Source organism: Salvelinus alpinus, chromosome 28 (genome assembly GCF_045679555.1).
Source record: "Salvelinus alpinus chromosome 28, SLU_Salpinus.1, whole genome shotgun sequence".
NCBI lineage: Eukaryota > Metazoa > Chordata > Actinopteri > Salmoniformes > Salmonidae > Salvelinus > Salvelinus alpinus.
This window is the reverse complement of record NC_092113.1, coordinates 40,033,089-40,058,713: the sequence shown is the minus strand read 5'-3', so window position 1 is coordinate 40,058,713 and position 25,625 is coordinate 40,033,089. Positions and strand designations below refer to the sequence as shown.

Genomic DNA, 25,625 nt, shown 5'->3' with positions numbered 1-25,625 from the left:
TCCTAAATGCATTGATATTGATGCATTTTTACTAATTTATGCAGTGGTAACGCTTGTTAGAGATTACATACTAAAATAAATACCGGGTGATAGATCGGCCTTTTTCGTCTATCTTCGTCTAAAAGATCACATGCATCTCTTCGACATCGCTGTTGTTTCTTTTGCGCCATTTTGTCCGCTCACTTTGGTGATTGGGCTTTAGAACCCTGTACTGGAGCCAATCAGAAGGATACCGGACAGCGAAGACACGGTAAGAGAAGTCCGATTGAAGGCTATGCTAGTTGTCGGCACGGATTGGTTTGTCATTGACCAACCAAATTACTAACGCTACAAAATACAGGAATCGAATGTTAAATTACTTACTCTAATGATTTCAGTATGATGTTAGTAAAACGAATTCCTTGCTAGTCAACTTGCGCGACCGAGATAGAGTTGCACGATAAATGCAACGTTGGGTTTGAATGAAGCCAATAAATAATGGTGTCGTTTTGTAAGCAAAGCCAATGATATACGCAAATATGCATGCATTTCCAACATGCCTCCGCTCTGTATGTGAGACTTTCTACAGACTACCGTAGTTGTTTACTTGCTAGCTAGCTAACTGGATAGTTTACTAACTAAGATCATATGTTCGCCTTTTTTCAAGCTATGTATACAGCTGTGTACAGTACCTAGCGAAACGTTTTGCTAGCAATAGTATCAAACAAAGACAATGTTTGGTAGGCTACAGTAATTGTTAGCTAGCTAGAACAAAAACAACTCGGCGCAACAATATGCCCTTCAACAAATGTAGCTAACTTTTGTATTGATTTGCTGCATGATGGTTGGTGTATGCAGGCCATTCTGCAGCCTATGGTCGGCAGATGGCGATATGGAGTCGTTTCAGTTTGCTGTCTGAACGCATTGTATGCAGCCGGCAATACATTCGTATCTAAAACATTCTCAATTCAGGCTGCATAAGCTTCTATTTCCTCGACTTTTATTTAATGTGACAAAATATGCATACTTTTCTTATGAAACACAAGTGGCTAAATGTTAATCCTGAATGTTTAGCCAATCAGGTTGCAGCAGTATTATTATTTTTTTCACCCCTAACCGAATGCGCGAAATTATATAATTACTCTGTACATCATGTAAACTGAGTAGTGCCCCACTACAGACAATTGTAGTGTTTAATGCAAGATGGACAGTCTCTCCTCAGAGATTGCATTGGTTTTGGGAGATTGCAAAATATGACCTTTTCATTCAAGACAGTTTCAGTTGTTTACTTGCTAGTTAGTTAGCTAACTGGATAGTTTACTAAGATCATATTTTGGCCTTTTCTCAAGCTAACTAACGTTAGCGGTGTACAGTACCTAGCGAAATGTTTTGCTAGCAACAGTATCAAACAAAGACTGAAGGTTTCAGTTGATAATAAAACATCTTTAGTTACTTTTTCCTCAACTTCTTTCTAATTTATTTCTCCAAGGGCTCCCGAGTGGCGCAGCGGTCTAAGGCTAGAGGTGTCACTACAGACCCTGGTTCGATTTCAGGCTATATCATGACCGGCTGTGATTGGGAGTCTGTAGGGCGGCACACAATTGTCCCAGCGTCGTTAGGTTTTGGCCGGGGTAGGCCGTCATTGTAAATAAGAATTAGTTCTTATTAACTGACTTGCCTAGTTTGATTAAAAATAAAATAACTTTATAGCAAGTCAAGCTAGCTTGCAGAGATTAAAAAAAAAGTGTCATTAATGTTACCATCACAATACACTTAGGGTGTATTCGTAAATTCATCAGTTATTCTGCGCTCTGGCACACTCAGGCGAGAGTGCTCTGAAATCGGAGTAGATGGCCAGAGTGAATTTACAAACGCACCCTTAGAAGCAAGGCAACAGTCATGTAATATAATTGGCAACCAATGTGTACTATTTAACATTTAAAATAGTACTCACTTATAGGAATGGGTAATTGTTTACAATTTGCTAGCTATCCAATAAAACCATCACCGAAGACCACATATTTTGTGCTTCCAGCCTACAAACAGAAACTAAAACAAGCTCCCTCGCTCAGGTCTGTTCAACGCTGGTCCGACCAATCTGATTCCACGCTTCAAGACTGCTTCGATCACGCGGATTGGAATATTAAAACATTCCCAGACCAGAAACCGTGGATTGAAGGCAGCATTCGCGTGAAACTGAAAGCACGAACCACTGCTTTTAACCAGGGCAAGGTGACCGGAAACATGACCGAATACAAACAGTGTAGCTATTCTCTCCGCAAGGCAATCAAACAAGCTAAGTCCCAGTACAGAGACAAAATAGAGTCGCAATTCAACAGCTCAGACACGAGGTATGTGGCAGGGTCTACAGTCAATCACGGATTACAAAAAGAAAACCAGCCCCGTCGCGGACCAGGATGTCTTGCTCCCAGACAGGCTAAATAACTTTTTTGCTCGCTTTGAGGACAATACAGTGCCACTGACACGGCCCGCTACCAAAACCTGCGGGCTCTCCTTCACTGCAGCCGAGGTGAGTAAAACATTTAAACGTGTTAACCCTCGCAAGGCTGCAGGCCCAGACGGCATTCCCAGCCGCGTCCTCAGAGCATGCGCAGACCAGCTGGCTGGTGTGTTTACGGACATATTCAATCAATCCTTATCCCAGTCTGCTGTTCCCACATGCTTCAAGAGGGCCACCATTGTTCCTGTTCCCAAGAAAGCTAAGGTAACTGAGCTAAACGACTACCGCCCCGTAGCACTCACTTCCGTCATCATGAAGTGCTTTGAGAGACTAGTTAAGGACCATATCACCTCCACCCTACCGGACACCCTAGACCCACTCCAATTTGCTTACCGACCCAATAGGTCCACAGACGACGCAATCGCAACCACACTGCACACTGCCCTAACCCATCTGGACAAGAGGAATACCTATGTGAGAATGCTGTTCATCGACTACAGCTCAGCATTTAACACCATAGTACCCTCCAAACTCGTCATCAAGCTCGAGACCCTGGGTCTCGACCCCGCCCTGTGCAACTGGGTCCTGGACTTTCTGACGGGCCGCCCCCAGGTGGTGAGGGTAGGTAACAACATCTCCACCCCGCTGATCCTCAACACTGGGGCCCCACAAGGGTGTGTTCTGAGCCCTCTCCTGTACTCCCTGTTCACCCACGACTGCGTGGCCATGCACGCCTCCAACTCAATCATCAAGTTTGCGGATGACACTACAGTGGTAGGCTTGATTACCAACAACGACGAGACGGCCTACAGGGAGGAGGTGAGGGCCCTCGGAGTGTGGTGTCAGGAAAATAACCTCACACTCAACGTCAACAAAACAAAGGAGATGATTGTGGACTTCAGGAAACAGCAGAGGGAGCACCCCCCTATCCACATCGACGGGTCAGTAGTGGAGAAGGTGGAAAGTTTTAAGTTCCTTGGTGTACACATCACGGACAAACTGAATTGGTCCACCCACACAGACAGCGTTGTGAAGAAGGCGCAGCAGCGCCTCTTCAACCTCAGGAGGCTGAAGAAATTTGGCTTGTCACCAAAAGCACTCACAAACTTCTACAGATGCACAATCGAGAGCATCCTGTCGGGCTGTATCACCGCCTGGTACGGCAACTGCTCCGCCCACAACCGTAAGGCTCTCCAGAGGGTAGTGAGGTCTGCACAACGCATCACCGGGGGCAAACTACCTGCCCTCCAGGACACCTACACCACCCGATGTCACAGGAAGGCCATAAAGATCATCAAGGACAACAACCACCCAAGCCACTGCCTGTTCACCCCGCTATCATCCAGAAGGTGAGGTCAGTGCATGTGCATCAAAGCGGGGACCGAGAGACTGAAAAACAGCTTCTATCTCAAGGCCATCAGACTGTTAAACAGCCACCACTAACATTTAGCGGCCGCTGCCAACATACTGACTCAACTCCAGCCACTTTAATAATGGGAATTGATGGAAATTATGTAAAAATGTACCACTAGCCACTTTAAACAATGCCACTTATTATACTGTTTACATACCCTATATTACTCATCTCATATGTATATGTATATACTGTACTCTATCATCTACTGCATCTTGCCATCTTTATGTAATACATGTATCACTAGCCACTTTAAACTATGCCACTTTGTTTACATACCCTACATTAATCATCTCATATGTATATACTGTACTCTATACCATCTACTGCATCTTGCCTATGCCGTTCTGTACCATCACTCATTCATATATCTTTATGTACATATTCTTTATCCCTTTACACTTGTGTGTATAAGGTAGTAGTTGTGGAATTGTTAGGTTAGATTACTTGTTGGTTATTACTGCATTGTCGGAACTAGAAGCACAAGCATTTCGCTACACTCGCATTAACATCTGCTAACCATGTGTATGTGACAAATAAAATTTGATTTGATTTTCATATACTTCTGTGGTTTAGTCGTTTCCTGTTCTTTGGACTCAGGCTAGACTGAAGACAAAGCAAAGTTAGCAAAAATGGAAAGTATGCAGAGTCTGTCTCGCAATGGGGCTTTCAACCTGCGAGGGGGCGTTGCAATTCCCTGTTGTGGACGCCCCCATTGAAACGAATGACATCCGGCGCAACATAACTGAGTGCCCATGGTTAATGTGAACAAGGCATAAAGCAGCGCTGTATCACATTAGTGATTCCCATATTTGGTAGTGAGTGGAAACGGCAACCGGATGCACATTTGATATTTTCCGGTGAAATATCTGGCTCATTGTTCTATCTATGCTAGCATGGTGGGGGAAAATGGTGTTTCATTGCCACTAACGTTAGCGCAATTACATGCTACCTGTTCCCATAGACTTCCAGTCATTGAGCCAACAACTATCAATTTAAAAGCGCGTCTTGGCAGAAACATATGATTAAATTATTTTTTGCAGCGGTGGCAACAATGAGGCCTCCGCTGCTAAATGAATATTGGGAAAACACTGTCATGGGCTATTAATGCTTTTGTGACCCTAACCTTGGTATTGACATCCCAACCTGCTTCACATTTTATTGACAAAACTCTGTACTTAACAGGAAGTGACAATAACAGGAAGTGACTAGCTGACCATGGAGTACACCACCGCCACCACCTCGACTGGGGAGCAGATAGTCGTGCAGACATCCAATGGACAGATACAACAACAGGTGGGTAACTATCTACTATGAGCTGCTGCTGGTTTGAATTAATTCATGTTCAAACCTCTCAATCAGTTAGGCCTTAAAATCATATATAGATTTTTTTTTCAAATTCATAGGTGATTTAACAATGTATATCTTGATCTTTTAAATAAAATTTGTTGTACAATTTTAAAAGGTCAAATACACTGCATTTCAAACAGTCCGCAATAATCGAATGATTAATTCGAGCTGGTGAAATTTATACCTAGGCTAAATATAAGTCTTCAACAACCATAACACTCACTAATAATATAATAGTTTAACCTGCTTTTTGGCAATAATAACTGATCTGGCTTTCAAGTCAGTCTCTGAAAAATGCCCTTTTTGTTCCAAATTTAACCAGAACCATGCATAATGCATATTCACTAATAATGACCAACTTTGTGTAGCAGGCGTTCTAGAACATTAACACAGGTCTCGTAAACAGTCTCTCAGGCATGAGCTCACGTGCTAGTGAGTAGCCAGCTAATCTTTATATTCCGACTTGGACCCGTTTGCTCGCTAACAAGGTGGAACAGTTGAATTATGAACACACTCTTCTGTCCGTCTTCCAACTGTTTGAACAGCATGCAAGCAATTTTGAAGAGTTCAGACATAACATTTCAAACTCTATTTTTTTTTAAACTTCTCCTCTGTTACAGTAAAATAATTATGTTGGACCAAACCTCAAATGCAAATAGTGAGTTGAAACCGTTCGTCAGAGAGCAAATAGTGATCTCTCATCTTTGTTGTGGGTGCTAGGGGGCGGGGCCTGATGTCAGGGGGAGGGGCTTGGTGTGTGTGTAAATAGTAAGGTGCACGATCACAACACAGAAGGAGACGAGACAAAAAAGACATGAGAACAAGCGGACACAAACACTCATAAAAAGGAAAATAAACCAAACTAGATTGTTGGAATACAGACATTTAGACTGAGAAGCAACGTAGAACACTAGGTGCAGTTGATTTTTACCTCAGCCTTAGTTCAAACACCGGCTCCATCGCCGCACCGAACTAAACAAATATGTCCCTTTCTCTTTGGAAGAGCGGGGATGGCGTGTCGTCTGAAACCACGCACAGCGCCTTGTCGGACTGAATGAATATCTTATTTGTATGCAAATAAAAAAAGGTTGCGTCGCTACAACAACCACAACGGAAGCACAACCATGACCTCGGATTCGCAGGTGGACGCGTTAGAACAGACCCAGTATCTGTTTCTGTGGTGGCAGAAATGCTAAAAGCCTCATGGGTAGTGTAGTTTTTTGGTGCTCTTTGAAACCAGCAACTGACGGTGATTACACGACATCTCAACAGAGAGGTCAAAACATTCATAATCGATGGACACTACATTAAAAAAATGCATTGTTTTGCAATCCCTGGAGAAAATTGTTTATTTTGGGGATGAGGAGACTCTTTGATTCCTTTAGTAAAATGGAGTTATGAAATCTGAACACACGTTAACCGAGACACATAGATGGACGGGTTGGCTGACAATGTCACGAATGATGCGCGTGCATCGATGTGGACGGAATCCGTTATGTGGAGCCACAAAAAATCTGAAGTCATCATGAGAGGCCGCAGGGTCTGGTACCCACATCTTTAAAAGCCACGAGGGGCCGCTGGGTCTGGTACCCACATCCACTGTAAAAGCCACGAGAGGCCGCAGGGTCTGGTACCCACATCCACTGTAAAAGCCACGAGAGGCCGCAGGGTCTGGTAACCACATCCACTTTAAAAGCCACGAGGGGCCGCAGGGTCTGGTACGCACATCCACTTTAAAAGCCATGAGAGGCCGCAGGGTCTGGGACTTAAAAAAAAAAACAATTTCCACTGAATATTTTACACAAACAAATTTACTTGAACAGTTCAGATGTAAAGTTTGGTAACATAATGAAGGTTAAAAATTAATGTGACCACGTTTTCCAAAAACTCAAAAATACTTTACTCCGAATTCAAAGATGTCCACTGATATAACACCTTGAGTTTTGGTTATTGAACTAAAGTAAGTGAAGTAGATGAACACCTGGTAACAGAACAATGACTGTAGATTAGATACATTTTTATTTATTTAACCTTTTATTTAACTAGGCAAGTCAGTTAAGAACAAATTCCACATATTCTAAGTCAGAACCGTCCAGAGTAGTGATGCTCGGTTGAAGAGCATGCATTTAGTTTTACTTGCATTTAAGAGCAGTTGGAGTCCACGGAAGGAGAGTTGTATGGCATTGAAGCTCGTCTGGAGGTTAGTTCCAAAGATGGGCCAGATGTATACAGAATGGTGTCGTCTGCGTAGAGGTGGATCAAAGAATCACCAGCAGCGAGAGCGACATCATTGATGTATACAGAGAAGAGAGTCGGCCCGAGAATTGAACCCTGTGGCACCCCCATAGAGACTGCCAGAGGTCCGGACAACAGGCCCTCCGATTTGACACACTGAACTCTATCAGAGAAGTAGTTGGTGAACCAGGCGAGGCAATCATTTGAGAAGCCAAGGCTATTGAGTCTGCCGATAAGAATGTGGTGATTGACAGAGTCGAAAGCCTTAGCCAGGTCGATGAATACAGCTGCACAGTAATTTCTCTTATCGATGGCGGTTATGATATCGTTTAGGACCTTGAGCGTGGCTGAGGCTGTTAACTTGGCTTGCAAAGACAGGCAGGGTAGAATATGATGACCGCGGCAGCTTTCAAATCTATGGGAATCTCAGACGATACAAAAGAGAGGTTGAACAGGCTAGTTAAAGGGGTTGCACAATTTCGGCAGATAATTTTAGAAAGAGAGGGTCCAGATTTTGCAGCTCTTTCAGAACATCGGCGATTTGGGTGAAGGAGAAGAGGGGGAGGTTTGGGCGAGTTGCTGTGGGGAGCGCAGGGCTGTTGACTGGGGTAGGGGTAGCCAGGTGGAAAGCTTGGCCAGCTGTAGAAAAATGCTTCTTGAAATTCTCAATTATTGTGGATTTATCGGTGGTAACAGTGTTTCCTAGCCTCAGTGCAGTTGGGAGGAGGTGCTCTTATTCACCATGGACTTTACAGTGCCCAGAACTTTTTTGAGTTTGTGCTACAAGATGCAAATTTCTGTTTGAAAAAGCTAGCCTTAGGAAAGCTAACTGCCTGTGTATATTTGTTCCTAACTTCCCTGAAAAGTTGCATATCTCGGGGGCTGTTCGATGCTAATGCAGAACGCCACAGGATGTTTTTGTGCTGGTCAAGGGCAGTCAGGTCTGGAGAGAACCAAGGACTATATCTGTTCCTGATTTTTTGATTGGGGCATGCTTATTTAAGATGATGAGGAAGGCACTTTTAAAGAATAACTACTGATGGAATGAGGTCAATATCCTTCCAAGATACCCGGGCCAGGTCGATTAGAAAGGCCTGCTCGCTGAAGTGTTTCAGGGAGCGTTTGACAGTGATGAGGGGTGGTTGTTTGACCGCAGACCCATTACGGATGCAGGCAATGAGGCAGTGATCGCTGAGATCTTGGTTGAAAACAGCAGAGGTGTATTTGGAGGGCAAGTTGGATAGGATGATATCTATGAGGGTGCCCGTGTTTATGGATTTGGGGTTGTACCTGGTGGGTTCATTGATCATTTGTGTGAGATTGAGGGCATCAAGCTTAGATTGTAGGATGGCCGGGGTGTTAAGCATGTCACAGTTTAGATCACCTAGCAGCACGAGCTCTGAAGATAGATGGGGGGCAATCAATTCACATATGGTGTCCAGGGCACAGCTGGGGGCAGAAGGTGGTCTGTAACATGTGCAGTTTGATCTACTCCAGGGAGTGACGTTGCAGGCTAGCTCTACTCCAGGGAGTGACGTTGCAGGCTAGCTCTACTCCAGGGAGTGACGTTGCAGGCTAGCTCTACTCCAGGGAGTGACGTTGCAGGCTAGCTCTACTCCAGGGAGTGACGTTGCAGGCTAGCTCTACTCCAGGGAGTGACGTTGCAGGCTAGCTCTACTCCAGGAACTGACGTTGCAGGCTAGCTCTACTCCAGGAACTGACGTTGCAGGCTAGCTCTACTCCAGGAACTGACGTTGCAGGCTAGCTCTACTCCAGGAACTGACGTTGCAGGCTAGCTCTACTCCAGGGAGTGACGTTGCAGGGTAGCTCTACTCCAGGGAGTGACGTTGCAGGCTAGCTCTACTCCAGGAACTGACGTTGCAGGCTAGCTCTACTCCAGGAACTGACGTTGCAGGCTAGCTCTACTCCAGGAACTGACGTTGCAGGCTAGCTCTACTCCAGGGAGTGACGTTGCAGGCTAGCTCTACTCCAGGAACTGACGTTGCAGGCTAGCTCTACTCCAGGAACTGACGTTGCAGGCTAGCTCTACTCCAGGAACTGACGTTGCAGGCTAGCTCTACTCCAGGAACTGACGTTGCAGGCTAGCTCTACTCCAGGAACTGACGTTGCAGGCTAGCTCTACTCCAGGAACTGACGTTGCAGGCTAGCTCTACTCCAGGGAGTGACGTTGCAGGCTAGCTCTACTCCAGGAACTGACGTTGCAGGCTAGCTCTACTCCAGGAACTGACGTTGCAGGCTAGCTCTACTCCAGGAACTGACGTTGCAGGCTAGCTCTACTCCAGGGAGTGACGTTGCAGGCTAGCTCTACTCCAGGGAGTGACGTTGCAGGCTAGCTCTACTCCAGGAACTGACGTTGCAGGCTAGCTCTACTCCAGGGAGTGACGTTGCAGGCTAGCTCTACTCCAGGGACTGACGTTGCAGGCTAGCTCTACTCCAGGGAGTGACGTTGCAGGCTAGCTCTACTCCAGGGACTGACGTTGCAGGCTAGCTCTACTCCAGGGACTGACGTTGCAGGCTAGCTCTACTCCAGGGAGTGACGTTGCAGGCTAGCTCTACTCCAGGGAGTGACGTTGCAGGCTAGCTCTACTCCAGGGAGTGACGTTGCAGGCTAGCTCTACTCCAGGGAGTGACGTTGCAGGCTAGCTCTACTCCAGGGAGTGACGTTGCAGGCTAGCTCTACTCCAGGAACTGACGTTGCAGGCTAGCTCTACTCCAGGAACTGACGTTGCAGGCTAGCTCTACTCCAGGGACTGACGTTGCAGGCTAGCTCTACTCCAGGGACTGACGTTGCAGGCTAGCTCTACTCCAGGGAGTGACGTTGCAGGCTAGCTCTACTCCAGGGACTGACGTTGCAGGCTAGCTCCGTGCTGCCCGCTCTCTTTGAGTTACTCAAGTTGAAGGCTGACCAGGGTACTGCAGGCTGCCATTAGCAACTAAATTATCCTTCGAACTTCTTCTGTGCGATATATTTTACAATTTAAATTTTTATTAAATAATTGTTTTAAGTACACTATATATACGAAGGTATGTGGACTAGAGGTCGACCGATTATGATTTTTCAATACCGATACCGATTATTGGAGGACAAAAAAAGCCGATACCGATTAATCGGCCGATTTATTTAAAAAAAAAAAGAATTTTTTTTTTTAAACAAACCAAAAAAAAAATATATATATCATACACACACACACACAAATTTTTGTAATAATGACAATTGCAACAATACTGAATGAACAATGAACACTTATTTTAACTTAATATAATACATAAATACACACACGCACACAGCTCTGAAGTGACAATGATACTGTAGAGTCTGCTTAGGAGACAAATACTCTCAACTGTTTGAATAAAAATTGAGTTTAAGTTACCTGTGATGAATGTTGAAAACAAAAACTTTAATTTCTATATGCAGGAAATCCTATTTTAATAATGGGCATGGTCAGAATTGACAACCAAAGTGCGAGTCATAATTCCCATGACACCTAGCAAAATCTGAAAAGCGGTTCCTTCATTTATTCCATAGGATATTTTTAGATTCACTTAAAATAAGGTCTGTGTTTCGTGTAGGCTTACATCACCGTGCCAATTTTATAACTGTGTAGATATCCATAGGACAAGGTAACTCTGATCAATATTGGCTAAATATAAGCGAAGAATCTTTTTTTTGTAGAGTGGATTTATGAAAATATGTTGACAAACGTTACCTTATCCTAGTGAGATTTACACGGGTATCAAAACGTCGAGGCGGTTTAAGCCTGCACGAAACACAGACCTTATTTGAAGTAGATCAAGACATTCTCTATGGAAGACATGAACGGTAAAATAACGAAGGAACCCCTTTCAAATTCAGCCGCAAGTTATTACAGGAATTATAACGCGTCGACTATTTCTCTCTAAACCATATACCTTTGACTAATCCGGAAACTATCACCTCAAACAAAACGTTTATTCCGTTCCGTATTTTATCTAACGGGTGGCATCCATGAGTCTAAATGTTGCGGTTACATTGCACAACCTTCAATGTTATGTCATAATTACGTAAAGTTCTGGCAAATTAGTTCGCAAAGAGCCAGGCGGCCCAAACTGTTGCATATACCCTGACTCTGCGTGCAATGAACGCAAGAGAAATGACACAATTTCACCTGGTTAATATTGCCTGCTAACCTGGATTTCTTTTAGCTAAATATGCAGGTTTAAAAATATATACTTGTGTATTGATTTTAAGAAAGGCATTTATGTTTATGGTTAAGTACACATTGGAGCAATGACAGTCATTGATTGATTGTTTTTTATAAGTTTAATGCTAGCTAGCAACTTACCTTAGTTTACTGCATTCGCTAACAGGCAGGCTCCTCGTGGAGTGCAATGTAATCAATGCAAGATTGGATCCCCCGAGCCCCGTAGTTCCTAGGCCGTCATTGAAAATAAGAATGTGTTCTTAACTGACTTGCCTAGTTAAATAAAGATTAAATAAAGGTGTAAAAAAATAAAATAATAATCGGCGCCCAAAAATACCAATTTCCGATTGTTATGAAAACTTGAAATCGGCCCCGATTAATCGGCCATTCCGATTAATCGGTCGACCTCTAATGTGGACACCCCTTCAAATTAGTGGATTCGGCTATTTCAGCAACACCCATTGCTGACAGGTGTATAAAATCGAGCACACAGCCATGCAATCTCCATAGACACACATTGGCAGTAGAATGGCCTTACTGAAGAGCTCAGTAACGTTCAACGTGGCACCGTCATAGGATGCCACCTTTCCAACAAGTCAGTTCATCAGGTTTCTGCCCTGCTAGAGCTGCCCCGGTCAACTATATGTGCTGTTATTGTGAAGTGGAAATGTCTAGGAGCAACAACGGCTCAGCCGCTAAGTGGTAGGCCACACAAGCTCACAGAACAGGACCGAGTGCTGAAGCGCATAACAAGTAAAAATCGTCTGTCCTCGGTTGCAACACTCACTACCGAGTTCCAAACTGCCTCTAGAAGCAACGTCAGCACAATAACTGTTTGTCGGAAGCTTCATGAAGTGGGTGGAGTGGAGTGGAGGCTGTTATAGCAGCAATGTTCCAACATCTAGTGGAAAGCTTTCCCAGAAGAGTGGAGGCTGTTATAGCAGCGAAGGGGGGAACAACTCCATATTAATGTCCATGATTTTGGAATGAGATGTTCGAGGAACAGGTGTCCACATACTTTTGGTCACGTAGTGTACATACCTCGAATGTATGAGAAGCAATTATTGGTACTGTGATCTAAAACTTTTTTTTCTAAGATTGGTCGCCATTTCCTGGTTGCTCAAATTCTAGTAGTTTGCCTAATTTCAGTTTGTGACACAACAAGCATGTATAGTGTAGAGATTCATTGTACTATCTAAACAGCTGAGAAATCTTTTCCATAACCAAAAATATTGTATTTTTAGCTGTTTGAAGCTGGTGTACCAAACCGAAAGTAAAAGATGCAAAAAACGTAACTTTTAAGAACGGGAAGCATAGAAATATCTCACATAGAACAGATCTACCGCTTCTTACACTTGCTTTCAACGAGAATGACAGATCTATAAAACACATTTTCTATGTGAATTTGGTCGGGTCACCCAAGAATTTTACATATATTTAAGTATTTTTATGCTAGATGTTTTCAAAGGCCCTTTTTTCATCTGTTTGACCAGAAATCAAAGACTTTGCTTTTTTCTCATTTTTACGATGGAAAATGGTTTAAAGAAATTAATATATGCCTTAATAAAAATCTAAATATCTTAGCGTTCATTTGACACCCAATTTGGTAAATTTCACATGTTATTGCTCATGGGACATTTTACATGGAAATGCAATTATACTGCTTATATTATCAAACAATTGTTATACCTCTCTGGGACTTCTGGGACGAGGCGTCTATTGTTACACTTCTCTGGGACGAGGCGTCCCTTGTCACACTTCTCTGGGACCTCTGGATGGGGCATCTCTTGTTATGCAGAATCACTGATATCAACATCACCTTGCTTCCCCAAATATATCTACTCGTGATGTGATTAAGATTAGCGATTCTGCTCCTCGCCTTGCTCAAAGTGATCCAACGTATGCTGCCTTGTCTGCAGACTCAGGGCGCAGTGACGGCAGTGCAGCTGCAGACCGAGGCGGCTGTAATGACGGCCTCTGGCCAGCAGGTGCAGACACTCCAGGTAGTGGTGTGACCGCCGGCCTGACTGTCACTCAGTGTCACAGTGTACTGCATGACCCTCGTCCACCCACCCATCTCCGTGCTCTGAGCACCGCTAGCATGCTATTAGGCTATCGCTGTTCTGAACTGCAATGTAACTCCTCTTTAATGGAGGTATCAACATATCGAAACAATAGTTCGGCCATCTTGTTGTTCATCGTATTTGACTCTGTTTTCAGCGTAGTGTCAACTCAAAGAGCTGGCTCCATTCCAAGTGTGTGTGTGTGTATTTATCATTTTATTTCCTAAAAGCAGGAATGCTTTGTCAGAAATGTCAATTCATACGCCTGAATGGTATGCATGGCATTCTATGGAACTCTGGCTGTGCCATGAAACGGTTATTTTATTTGAAGCTATACATTGGATGATTTTTATTGACAAATTAACAACCAAATGAAGCAATGAACTTAACCCCTCCCCCCCCACACACACACAGGTCCAGGGTCAGCCCCTAATGGTGCAGGTGAGCGGAGGGCAGTTGATCACGTCGTCAGGGCAACCCATCATGGTGCAGGCTATGGGTGGGGGACAAGGACAGACCATCATGCAAGTGCCTGTGTCTGGAGGACAGGGACTACAACAGGTGAGGAATGGGATGAAGAAAAGAAAAACCATACAGAAATATATTTACTAGAATCCATTCAATGAGGATGCAGTCAAATTGCAGTGGTCTTAGGGGCTTTTCCCATTCTAGTAATCGTATTTCTTTGAGCCAGATTCAGGAGTTGGAATGATATTACGAACACAAAGCTATCATGTTTCACTGTCAGATCCAGCTGCAGGGTGGACAGCAGATCCAGCTGCAGGGTGGACAGCAGATCCAGCTGCAGGGTGGACAGCAGATCCAGCTGCAGGGTGGACAGCAGATCCAGCTGCAGGGTGGACAGCAGATCCAGCTGCAGAACGGCCAGATGTTACATCTAGGGGGACAGCAGGGTCAACCCCAACAGATCATCATCCAACAGCCACAACAAGCCATCACAGCCGGACAGAACCAGGTATATACACACACAGGCGCATGTACACACACACACACACACACACACACGCTCCCACACACACACACAGGCGCATGTACACATATATATATATATACACACACACACACACACACACACACACTCTCCCACACACACACAGGCGCATGCACACACTCTCCCACACACACACAGGCGCATGTACACATGTACACATGCACACACTCTCCCACACACACACAGGCACATGTATGCACACACACAAGCACACACAATTAGTTCAACTTCCACGTGATGAACTACACACCTCTTATTACGCACATTTGAGATATGAGTAAGACCTGTGAGTGTGTAACCTCTGGTCTATGTGTTCCTGTATGTAGGGTCAGGAGTGGCCCCGTACTGTGGGTTCCTGTATGTAGGGTCAGGAGTGGCCCCGTACTGTGGGTTCCTGTATGTAGGGTCAGGAGTGGCCCCGGACTGTGTGTTCCTGTATGTAGGGTCAGGAGTGGCCCCGGACTGTGTGTTCCTGTATGTAGGGTCAGGAGTGGCCCCGGACTGTGTGTTCCTGTATGTAGGGTCAAGAGTGGCCCCGGACTGTGTGTTCCTGTATGTAGGGTCAGGAGTGGCCCCGGACTGTGTGTTCCTGTATGTAGGAGTGGCCCCGTACTGTGTGTTCCTGTATGTAGGAGTGGCCCCGTACTGTGTGTTCCTGTATGTAGGAGTGGCCCCGTACTGTGTATTCCTGTATGTAGGAGTGGCCCCGTACTGTGTGTTCCTGTATGTAGGAGTGGCCCCGTACTGTGTGTTCCTGTATGTAGGAGTGGCCCCGTACTGTGTGTTCCTGTATGTAGGAGTGGCCCCGTACTGTGTATTCCTGTATGTAGGAGTGGCCCCGTACTGTGTATTCCTGTATGTAGGAGTGGCCCCGTACCCTATGGCTGCCGTTTTGCGAGCTCCGACCCAACTTTGCTATTTTGTGATTTTTTTACTTTATTTTCACAAATGTATCCACTATCATTACTTATAACCGACAAGAACGTTTTGAAGAACACAGATCAGGCAGTTACTTACCTCCAAATCCGGCTTCAATCTCGACTTCGACTCATCTGCCCTCGGGCTCTTTCTGTAACTCCTTCCCAATTGAGGGGTTATTTATACGGATTCTTCTGGATTTTTGACAATGAAGCTCACTATCTACTTGCCCAGAAGGAAGTTCGAGGTCGTTTTGTGAGCCAATGCTGACTAGCGTTACCCATAGACTTAGTCATTGCGCTATCTGCTAGCATAGTCATTATGCTAACGCTAGTTGGCAACTGCGCTAGTTAGCAACTCCCTTCAAACTGCACGCAGATGTAAAAATTTGGGGTTAAGGCCCTGTTCTTGTACATCAAGTTGTCTCACGCTACAGAAACAGGAGATGGGCTCCTACTCCTAATGAGCCGTTCCAGTTCGCACAAGCCAAGGCTTATGCTACTTACTTTACCTGTAGTCATATGTGACCCAGTCCTGTGTGTTCCGGTGTGTTCCTACAGGGCCAGCAGATCCAGTTGCAGCATGGCCAGCAGCTGGGGCAGACAGCTGACGGACAGACCATCGTCTACCAGCCAGTCAACGCAGACGGCACTGTCCTCCAACAGGGTGTGTTTACATTACACACACAGACAGACACACACACACACACACACACACACTGATATGCATGGCCACACGCATGCCTACACACACACACACACACACACACACTTTATTTACTTTACACATTACACAATAATTTCGCTGCCCCTGTGATAACATCTGCAAATCTATGTACGCGACCAATACATTTACACAGATACGAACGTGTGCAACACACACACACACACACACACACACACACACACACACACACACACACACACACACACACACACACACACACACACACTTCCAGTAATATACGTTCTGTACATTCTCAAAAGCTGTTAGTTATATGCCGTACTGTACCTTCTGGTGCCGTGAGTGGAATGTCAATCTGATGACTATAGTAATGGTGATGGTGGTGGTGATAAGGAGGCCTTTTCTCCCCAGGAATGATCACCATCCCAGCAGGCAGTCTGACGGGGGCCCAGATGGTACAGACGGGGAGCGCCAACACCACCACTACCAACAGTGGACAGCAGGGCACTGTGACCGTCACCCTGCCAGTCTCTGGCAACATGATGAACACCGGTGGCATGGTCATGGTAAGGCCCCCCAGATACACCCAGACATTACCTAGATCACTGAGGGGGTTGGAGCACCGGGTCTGTTATTACGGAGCCTGTAGTGTTATTGCCTGGTTACTACAGATCCTGTAGTGTGTTATTGCCTGGTTACTACAGATCCTGTAGTGTGTTATTACCTGGTTACTACAGATCCTGTAGTGTGTTATTACCTGGTTACTACAGATCCTGTAGTGTGTTATTACCTGGTTACTACAGATCCTGTAGTGTGTTATTGCCTGGTTACTACAGATCCTGTAGTGTGTTATTGCCTGGTTACTACAGATCCTGTAGTGTGTTATTACCTGGTTATTACAGATCCTGTAGTGTGTTATTAGAGCTTGTAGTATGTTATTACAGTCCATATTATGTTATTACCTGGTTATTACAGAGTCCGTAGTGTGTAATTACCTAGTTATTAGAGCCTGTAGTGTGTCATTACGGAGACTGTAGTGTGTCATTACGGAGACTGTAGTGTGTCATTACGGGGACTGTAGTGTGTCATTACGGAGACCGTAGTGTGTCATTACGGAGCCTGTAGTGTGTCATTACGGAGCCTGTAGTGTGTCATTACGGAGCCTGTAGTGTGTCATTACGGAGCCTGTAGTGTGTTATTTCCTGGTTATTAGAGCCCAAACTGAATCCGCACACACATAATTCTTACCTAGACTCAGTAAGGTATTGGGCAGGGAATTAGATATTACACAATCTCTATGGTATGGGGTGTTTTATTGGAAAGACAGGCACATGCCATGTGTGTGTTTGTCCCTCTAACTAGTTTGTCTCCCTGCTAGATGATGCCCAGTGGAGGTGCGGTGCCTGGTATGCAGCGTATCCCTCTACCTGGGGCTGAGATGCTAGAGGAGGAACCTCTGTACGTCAACGCTAAACAGTACCATCGCATCCTGAAGAGAAGACAGGCCCGCGCCAAGCTGGAGGCAGAGGGCAAGATCCCCAAAGAGAGGAGGGTGAGTAGCCTGGGTTAGGGTTAGTGTGTGATGACAGGCCCGCGCCAAGCTGGAGAGGATGGTGAGTAGCTAGCTAGTCATGTGAAATGACTAGCTAGCCATTTCACATCGGTTACATAGGCAACAGGATATATAATAAACAGTAGCAGCAGCATATTTGATGAGTCAAGAGTTATTGCTAAAATTATCAATGAAGATAGTCCAGGTGGCTATTGATTTAACTATTTAGCAGTCTCTTGACTTGGGGGTAGAAGTTCAGCGTCCTGTTGGTTCCAGACTCTGTGCATCGGTACCTCCTGCATTGCGTTAGCAGAGAGAACGGTCTATGACTTGGGTGACTGCAGTATTTGACAATTTTTTAGGGCCTTCCTCTGACACCGCCTGGTATAGAGGTTCTGGATGGCAGGGACCTTGGCCCCAATGATGTACTGGGCCGTACGCACTACCCTCTGTTGCACCCTGCGGTCAGATGCCAAGCAGTTGACATACCAAGCAGTGATGCAGCCAGTCAAGATGCTTTCAATGATGCAGTTGTAGACATTTTTAAGGATCTGAGGGTCCATGCCAAATCTTTTCAGCCTCCTGAGGGGGAAAAGGCGTTGTCGTGCCATCTTCGAGACTGTGTTGGTGTATGTGGACCATGATAATTCCTTCTGATGACCTAAGGCAACGACGAAGAAGAGGAAGGAAAGCGGGACTCCAAGCTAGGCTGAAAAGACGGGCTACACGGCCTCGTCTTCCTAATACTCTGATGGCTAATGTCCAATCACTGGAACTCTGAGCAAGGCTTCAAACGCAAAGGGACATCAGGGAAGGGAATGTCTTTATTTTTACTGAGACGTAGCTTACGGACAACACACTCGACTCTGCTATTCAACCAGACGTCTTCTCCGTATTTCGAATGCCTCGAACGGTGGCTTCTGGTAAGAGTCGGTCGGTCGGGGAATATTTCCTCATAAACATTTCCTAGCGTAACGAAGTTGAAAACATTGTCGGTCTGGGAATGTTTCCTCATAAACAGTTCCTAGCGTACCGAAGTTGAAAACATTGTCGGTCTGGGAATGTTTCCTCATAAACAATTCCTAGCGTACCGAAGTTGAAAACATTGTCGGTCTGGGAATGTTTCCTCATAAACAATTCCTAGCGTAACGAAGTTGAAAACATTGTCGGTCTGGGAATGTTTCCTCATAAACAGTTCCTAGCGTACCGAAGTTGAAAACATTGTCGGTCTGGGAATGTTTCCTCATAAACAGTTCCTAGCGTAACGAAGTTGAAAACATTGTCGGTCTGGGAATGTTTCCTCATAAACAATTCCTAGCGTACCGAAGTTGAAAACATTGTCGGTCTGGGAATGTTTCCTCATAAACAGTTCCTAGCGTAACGAAGTTGAAAACATTGTCGGTCTGGGAATGTTTCCTCATAAACAATTCCTAGCGTACCGAAGTTGAAAACATTGCGAGATGCTGTTCACCCGTCCTGGAGTTTCTGATGCTAAAATGGCGACCCCACTATATGCAGAGGGTTTTTCTTTATTTTGACTATTTTCTACATCGTAGAATAATAGTGAAGATACCAATACTATGAAATAGCACATATGGAATCATGTAGTAACCAAAAAAGTGTTAAACAAATCAGAATATATTTGAGATTCTTCAAAGTAGCCACCCTTTGCCTTGATGAAGGCTTTGCACTCTGAAGAAATTTGACATGCCACCCCAGGTCCTCTCCAAATACTATCCCAGCACCATCGAGAGTGTCTTGACTGGTTGCATCATGGCCTGGTAAGGGAATGATGCTCCATCCACTACCGCAAGGCCCTCCAGCGGGTGGTAAAGACGGCCCAATACATCACTGGGACCGTGCTTCCACCCCATCCAGGACATCTACTCGGAAACGGTTCATAAGGAAGGTACGCAGCATCATCACAGACCCCACACACCCTAACCGTGAGCTGTTCTCTCCCTTCCCGTTGGGCAGATGGTATCAGAGCATGAGGTCTGATACAATTTCTATTTACAAGCCATCAAACTGCTGAACACGACTGGACTGACCAACTGCTCTGATTCTCTGCACCTTTGCAAACATCACAACTGCTGCTTCCAGACCCTTACTATACTGCTCAATTTATACACTTGCCCATCCCCCTTTCCCAATACACGTGTAAATATTTTGTTCTATAAATTCTGCCTTCCTGTATTATATTTATTCTATTCTGAGACATTTACTTTATGTTCCTGTTTTTATCTTTAATTATTTCTTATTGTTGTTGCATTGTTCTATAAGGAACCTACAAGTAAGCATTTCATTAGACGATGTATCCCGTACATACGACTAATAAAAACTAGAAACTAGTGAAGTGGACACAGAGGAACTTGAAGCTCTCGACCCGCTCCACTACAGCCCTGTCGATGTGGATGGGGGCGACCTGGCCCTCCGTTTCCTGTAGTCCACGATCAGTTCCTTTTGTCTTGATCATGTTGATGGACAGGTTGTTGTTGTCCTGGCACCACAATGTCAAGTCACTGACCTCCTCCCTATAGGCTGTCTCACCGTCATCGGTGATCAGGCCAACCACGTCGTGCCTTCAGCAAACTTATTGATGGTGTTGGAGTCGTGCGCGGCCAAGCAGTTGTGGTTGAACTGGGAGGGCAATAAAGGCTGCATGCTTCCCAGCCGAAACTGTTTGTAAGAGTTTATGCATATATTATGACATTTTGTGACGTTTTTGTTCGTTTTGGACTTTGGCGGGGGCACACCAAAACAATTCTAGAGGCGAGACAAAGTTCGGACCCGAATTCTACGCTCCTTCGTCGGGTGATTGGCAGGGATTCTTCAGTAAAGTCTTTGTTGTCATTCAATGAGAGACACCTTGCTTTCATGCACAACATTTTTTTTTATTGTTGAGAAATACTGCACTCAACATCTTAGTTAGATGTAAAATTGCGAGGCTAAGCTCTCCTCGGCAAAAATGCCAAAATTAATGACAACTCAATAAATCTATTTAGATCAATTATGACTTTGAGGACGTGTATACTGGCTACAGGTTCTCATAACACTAGTATTGCTTTTTCAAGCGAAGGTCTTTTAAGGGAGTGCGAGCACACTCGTTCAGTTCGTTCGGCTAGCCGAGTTTGTCAAGGCACCAGCCAACTGAAGGATGATGAAGGGGGGGGCCCCCGTGTTGCGGGTCAGCGTGGCGGACGTGTTGTTGCCTACCCTCACCATCTGGTGGCAGCCTGTCAGGAAGTCCAGGATCCAGTTGAAGAGGGAGGTGTTCATTCCCGGGGTCCTGAGCTTAGTGATGAGCTTCGTGGGCACTATGTTGTTGAACGCTGAGCTGTAGTCAATGAATAGCATTCTCACATAGGTGTTTCTCTTGTCCAGGTGGGAGAGGGCAGTGTGAAGTGCAATAGAGATGGCATCATCTGTGGTCGGGCGGTATGTGGATTGGATTGGACCCAGGATTTCTGGGATGATGGTGTTGAAATGAGCCCTGACCAGCCTTTCAAAGCATTTCATAGCTACAGTTGAGTGCTATGGGGCGATAGTCATTTAGACAGGTTACCTTGGCGTTCTTGGACACAGGGACTATGGAGGTCTGTTTGAAATATGTAGGTTTTACAGACTGGGTCAGGGAGAGGTTGAAAATGTCTGAAGACATTTGCCAGCTGATCAAAGCATGCTATTAAGTAAGCACCCTGGTAATTTGTCTGGCTCCACGGCATTTTGAATGTATTTTTTAATTTTGTGAACACATTTTTATTTAGTTTTGCCTTGTGAATGTTAACCTGTTTTAAAGGTCTTACTCACATCGGCTATGGAGAGCGAGATCAGACAGTCGTCCAGAACAACTAGTGCTCTCATTCACAGTTCAGTGTTGCTTGCCTCGAAGCAAGAAGGAATTTACCTGGTCTGGTAGGCTCGCGTCACTGGGCAGCTTGCAGCAGGGTTTCTCTTTGCCCAGCCACATCTGACAAGCGTCAGCTGACGTAGTAGGGTTAGCGTTAGGGTATGACAGTGCCAAGCTAGAGGCTGAGAGAAAGACCCCCCCCAAAGAGAAGGATGAGTCAGAATGGTCTCACGCTTTTCTGAAGGGCTGCCACTATGGAGTATGGGAATTGATTATGTTCTTCTGATGCTGGATGGAAATAACAGTGTTCTTAGTGACTAACGTCTGTCTGTCTCTGTTTTGCAGAAATACCTGCACGAGTCCCGTCACCGTCACGCCATGCAGCGCAAGAGGGGAGACGGAGGACGCTTCTTCTCTCCCAAGGAGAGGGAGGAGATGGCCCTGGCCCTGGTAAGAGAGCTGGTGAGGGGGAACCACAACCAGATATTCAGGAGGGGGATGAGTTGAGGTCCTACTGGCTATCTCAATCTGCTTCCTCACTATAACCGCCATTATACAATTTAAAGAATCCTTACTAGTGCCAGTCTTTTCAGGTTTTATAAAAATACACATAGATGATAATGATAATAATAATAATAGCTTTTAGAATGGGAAATGCTGTAATGTACAGTGCATTCGGAAAGTATTCAGACCCCTTGACCCACGTTTTGTTACATTACAGCCTTATTCTAAAATTAATTAGTTTTTTTCCCCCCTCATCAATCTACACACAATACATTTTTGCAAATTTTTAAAATAAATAATAATAATGAAATATCACATTTTACATAAGTATTCCGACTCTTTACTCAGTACTTTGTTGAAGCACCTTTGGCAGCGATTACAGCCTTGAGTCTTCTTGGGTATGACGCTACAAGCTTGGCAACCTGTATTTGGAGAGTTTCTCCCATTGTTTTCTGCAGATCCTCTCAAGCTCTGTCAGGTTGGATGGGGAGCGTTGCTGCACGGCTATTTTCAGGTCTCTCCAGAGATGTTCGACCGGGTTCAAGTACGGGCTCTGGCTGGGCCACTCAAAGACATTCAAAGACTTGTCTCAAAGCCACTCCTGCGTTGTCTTGGCTGTGTGCTTAGGGTCGTTGTCCTGTTGAAAGGTGAACCTTTACCTCAGTCTAAGGTCCTGAGTGCTCTGGAGCAGGTTTTCATCAATGATCTCTCTGTACTTTTCTCCGTTCATCTTTCCCTCGATCCTGACTCGTCTACCAGTTCCTGCCACTGAAAAACCTCCCCACAGCATGATGCTGCCACCACCATGCTTCACCGTAGGGATGATGCTAGGTTTCCTCTAGACGTGACGCTTGGCACTCAGGCCAAAGAGTTAAATCTTGGCTTCATCAGACCAGAGAATCGTGTTTCTCATGGTCTGAGAGTCTTTAGGTGCCTGTTGGCAAACTCCAAGCGGGATGTCATGTGCCTTTTTACTGAGGAGTGGCTTTCGTCTGGCCACTCTACCATAAAGGCCTGATTGATGTAGTGCTGCAGAGATGGTTGTCCTTCTAGAAGGTTCCCCCATCTCCACAGAGGAACTCTGGAGCTGTCAGAGTGACCATCAGGTTTTTGGGCACCTCCCTGACCAAGGCCCTTCTCCCCCGATTGCTCAGTTTGGCCGGGTGGCCAGCTATAGGAAGAGTCTTGGTGGTTCCAAACTTCTTCCAATTAGGAGCGATAGAGGCCACTGTGTTCTTGGGGACCTTCAATGCTGCAGAATTTTTTTGGTACCCTTCCCCAGATCTGTGCCTTAACACAATCCTGTCTCGGAGCTCAACGGACAATTCCTTCGACCTCATAACTTGGTATTTGCTCTGACATACACTGTCAACTGCGGGACCTTGTATAGACAGGTGTGTGCCTTCCCAAATCATGTCCAATCAATTGAATTTACCACAGGTGGACTCCAAATTGTAGAAACATCTCAAGGATGATCAATGGAAACAGGATGCACCTGAGTTTAATTTCGAGTCTCATAGCAAAGTCTTGAATACTTATGTAAATAAGGTATTTGTTTTTTATTTTTAATATATTTGCTAAAATTTCTGAAAGCCTGTTTTCGCTTTGTCATTATGGGGTATTGTGTGTAGATTCATTGCTATTTAATCCATGTTAGAACAAGGCTGTAACGTAACAAAATGTGGAAAAAAGTCAAGGGGTCTGAATACTTTCCGAAGGCACTGTACATGATGTTATAGAATGTTCATGATACATGTTTAGGTTGACTGGTACCTTCATCCTTCCTCTCTCGCCTTCTCTTCCTCAGCAACAGGCAGAGCTGGCCGCGCAGGCAGGAGAAGACGATGTAGCTCAGATGGTCCGAGTTTCTTAACACCTACAACCCCCGACCACCCCTCCGTCAGCCAGTAGAGGCCCTCTGAGCCCCCCCACCCAGCTAGCCAGCACCCAGCTACACCTCTCATCTCCTAAGAATAATAATAATAATTGATTGGATTGATATAGCACTTCTCCAGACACTCCAAAGTGCTTTACAATGTAAGGAGGAAACTCATTGAAGACCTCACCCACCACAAATATGTAGTTCCTATCCAGATGATGCAATGGCAGACATTTTGCCCCAGAAAGAAAGCATAAACCTGTATTCTCTCACCACCTCTTGCCCCTATACTCAACAATCTGATATCCCTGTGACTGGGGTCCTCCATGATGGGCCACTAGGAATTAACTTTAACCCTTGACCTCCCAGCTCCCTGGTCTTCCAGACCTGGCTCTGTGACTGGCTGCAGTGCCTGAGGTATTCGGACACACAGCAAGTAAAGATGTGAAAGGTAAGATTTACTGGGACTGTAGTGCTCTGTCCTGGAAACCAAGACAACGATGAGATGTTTCACCTGCATAATACCCCGGTCAATGACTTCATGTTTGCCGAAGAAGTCATAACTGATGGTAGTTAGTTGCAGAATACATTTTGTTTGGTCGTAAAAGCAGCAAAATAATTTTGGTGGGTTTCACAAATGCAAAAAAACTGTTTACAAATTCAGCTGAAAAAGAGTCAAAAAGATGGTACAAAATGATGGTACACTTATTTTTGCCCTGTGTGTGTCTTTTTGTTGAAACATGCACCATAGAAGCCCAGCCTTGGTCCATAAGAATTGTCAAATATTGTCTCCAATATGAAAATGAATATTAGTTAGAATGTTTTTTGTAAGCACTTCTCAGCAGGGTACCATTTCAAAATGTTCTCATAGAGAACTAATAGAGGAAAATTGTAATTTCAGTTTACTTCCTGAATTGAAATGGAATTGACCCCAAGTCTTGCTTTTCAGACGTGTTTTCAATATCCAGTACCCAGTTATTGTCTGTACAGGGAATGTATTTTATACAACTTTTTTTCTTTGTAGCGAAATAGACGACACATTTGTTGCCATGACGTCTGAATGACCCGTGTACTTTGCCTATTTTACTTTTTAAATATTTGAAGTGTACATTTTATATTCTTCTGAAGCAGTCCTCCAAAACATATTTTTTTTTTGTGGTTGACAACATTGTTTCACTGAGCTCATCTGTTCATTAAATTGTATTACGTTGACTTGAAGTCTTTTTTTCTAGTTCTGTATGTTTTCATTGATCATATTTCGTCTTGGGTTTGCTGTGTGTGTGTGTTGATATTCTCCTGTTTAGGTTCTAGAGTGAGGATGAATTTATCAATATATCTTAACACTTTTAGCAGTAGATAAAACAGTCACAGAGAACTATACTTGTGAACATTGACCGGTGGCCACCAATGACGTCAACATTCAGTTTATGAGCTGTGGCCACCAATGACGCTCCTCTCCTCTGTCTCGCCCGGCAGGTGACAGGAGAGACACGTAATTGGTGGCCAATGGTCACACACACAG

The 25,625-nt window shown here is 44.9% G+C and overlaps 1 protein-coding gene across 8 annotated transcripts; it reads left to right on the top strand.

Annotated features, from left to right (window-relative positions):
* The first annotated feature begins 111 nt into the window (after positions 1–111).
* Positions 112–25,315, top strand: LOC139557863 (nuclear transcription factor Y subunit alpha-like). Of its 8 annotated transcripts, none has more exons than XM_071373129.1 (10): positions 112–250; positions 5,040–5,150; positions 13,561–13,644; positions 14,119–14,265; positions 14,453–14,680; positions 16,195–16,300; positions 16,712–16,884; positions 17,697–17,870; positions 22,066–22,170; positions 24,032–25,315. In XM_071373129.1, the coding sequence occupies exons 2-10, from the start codon at positions 5,073–5,075 to the stop codon at positions 24,095–24,097; spliced, it is 1,161 nt and encodes a 386-aa protein (XP_071229230.1). In that variant the 5' UTR covers positions 112–250; positions 5,040–5,072; the 3' UTR covers positions 24,098–25,315. The 8 variants fall into 8 exon arrangements, with proteins under 8 accessions (XP_071229230.1, XP_071229232.1, XP_071229231.1 ...); XM_071373131.1 differs by having other exon boundaries at positions 13,561–13,647; positions 16,730–16,884; XM_071373130.1 differs by having other exon boundaries at positions 13,561–13,647; positions 16,715–16,884.
* The last annotated feature ends 310 nt before the right edge of the window (positions 25,316–25,625 follow it).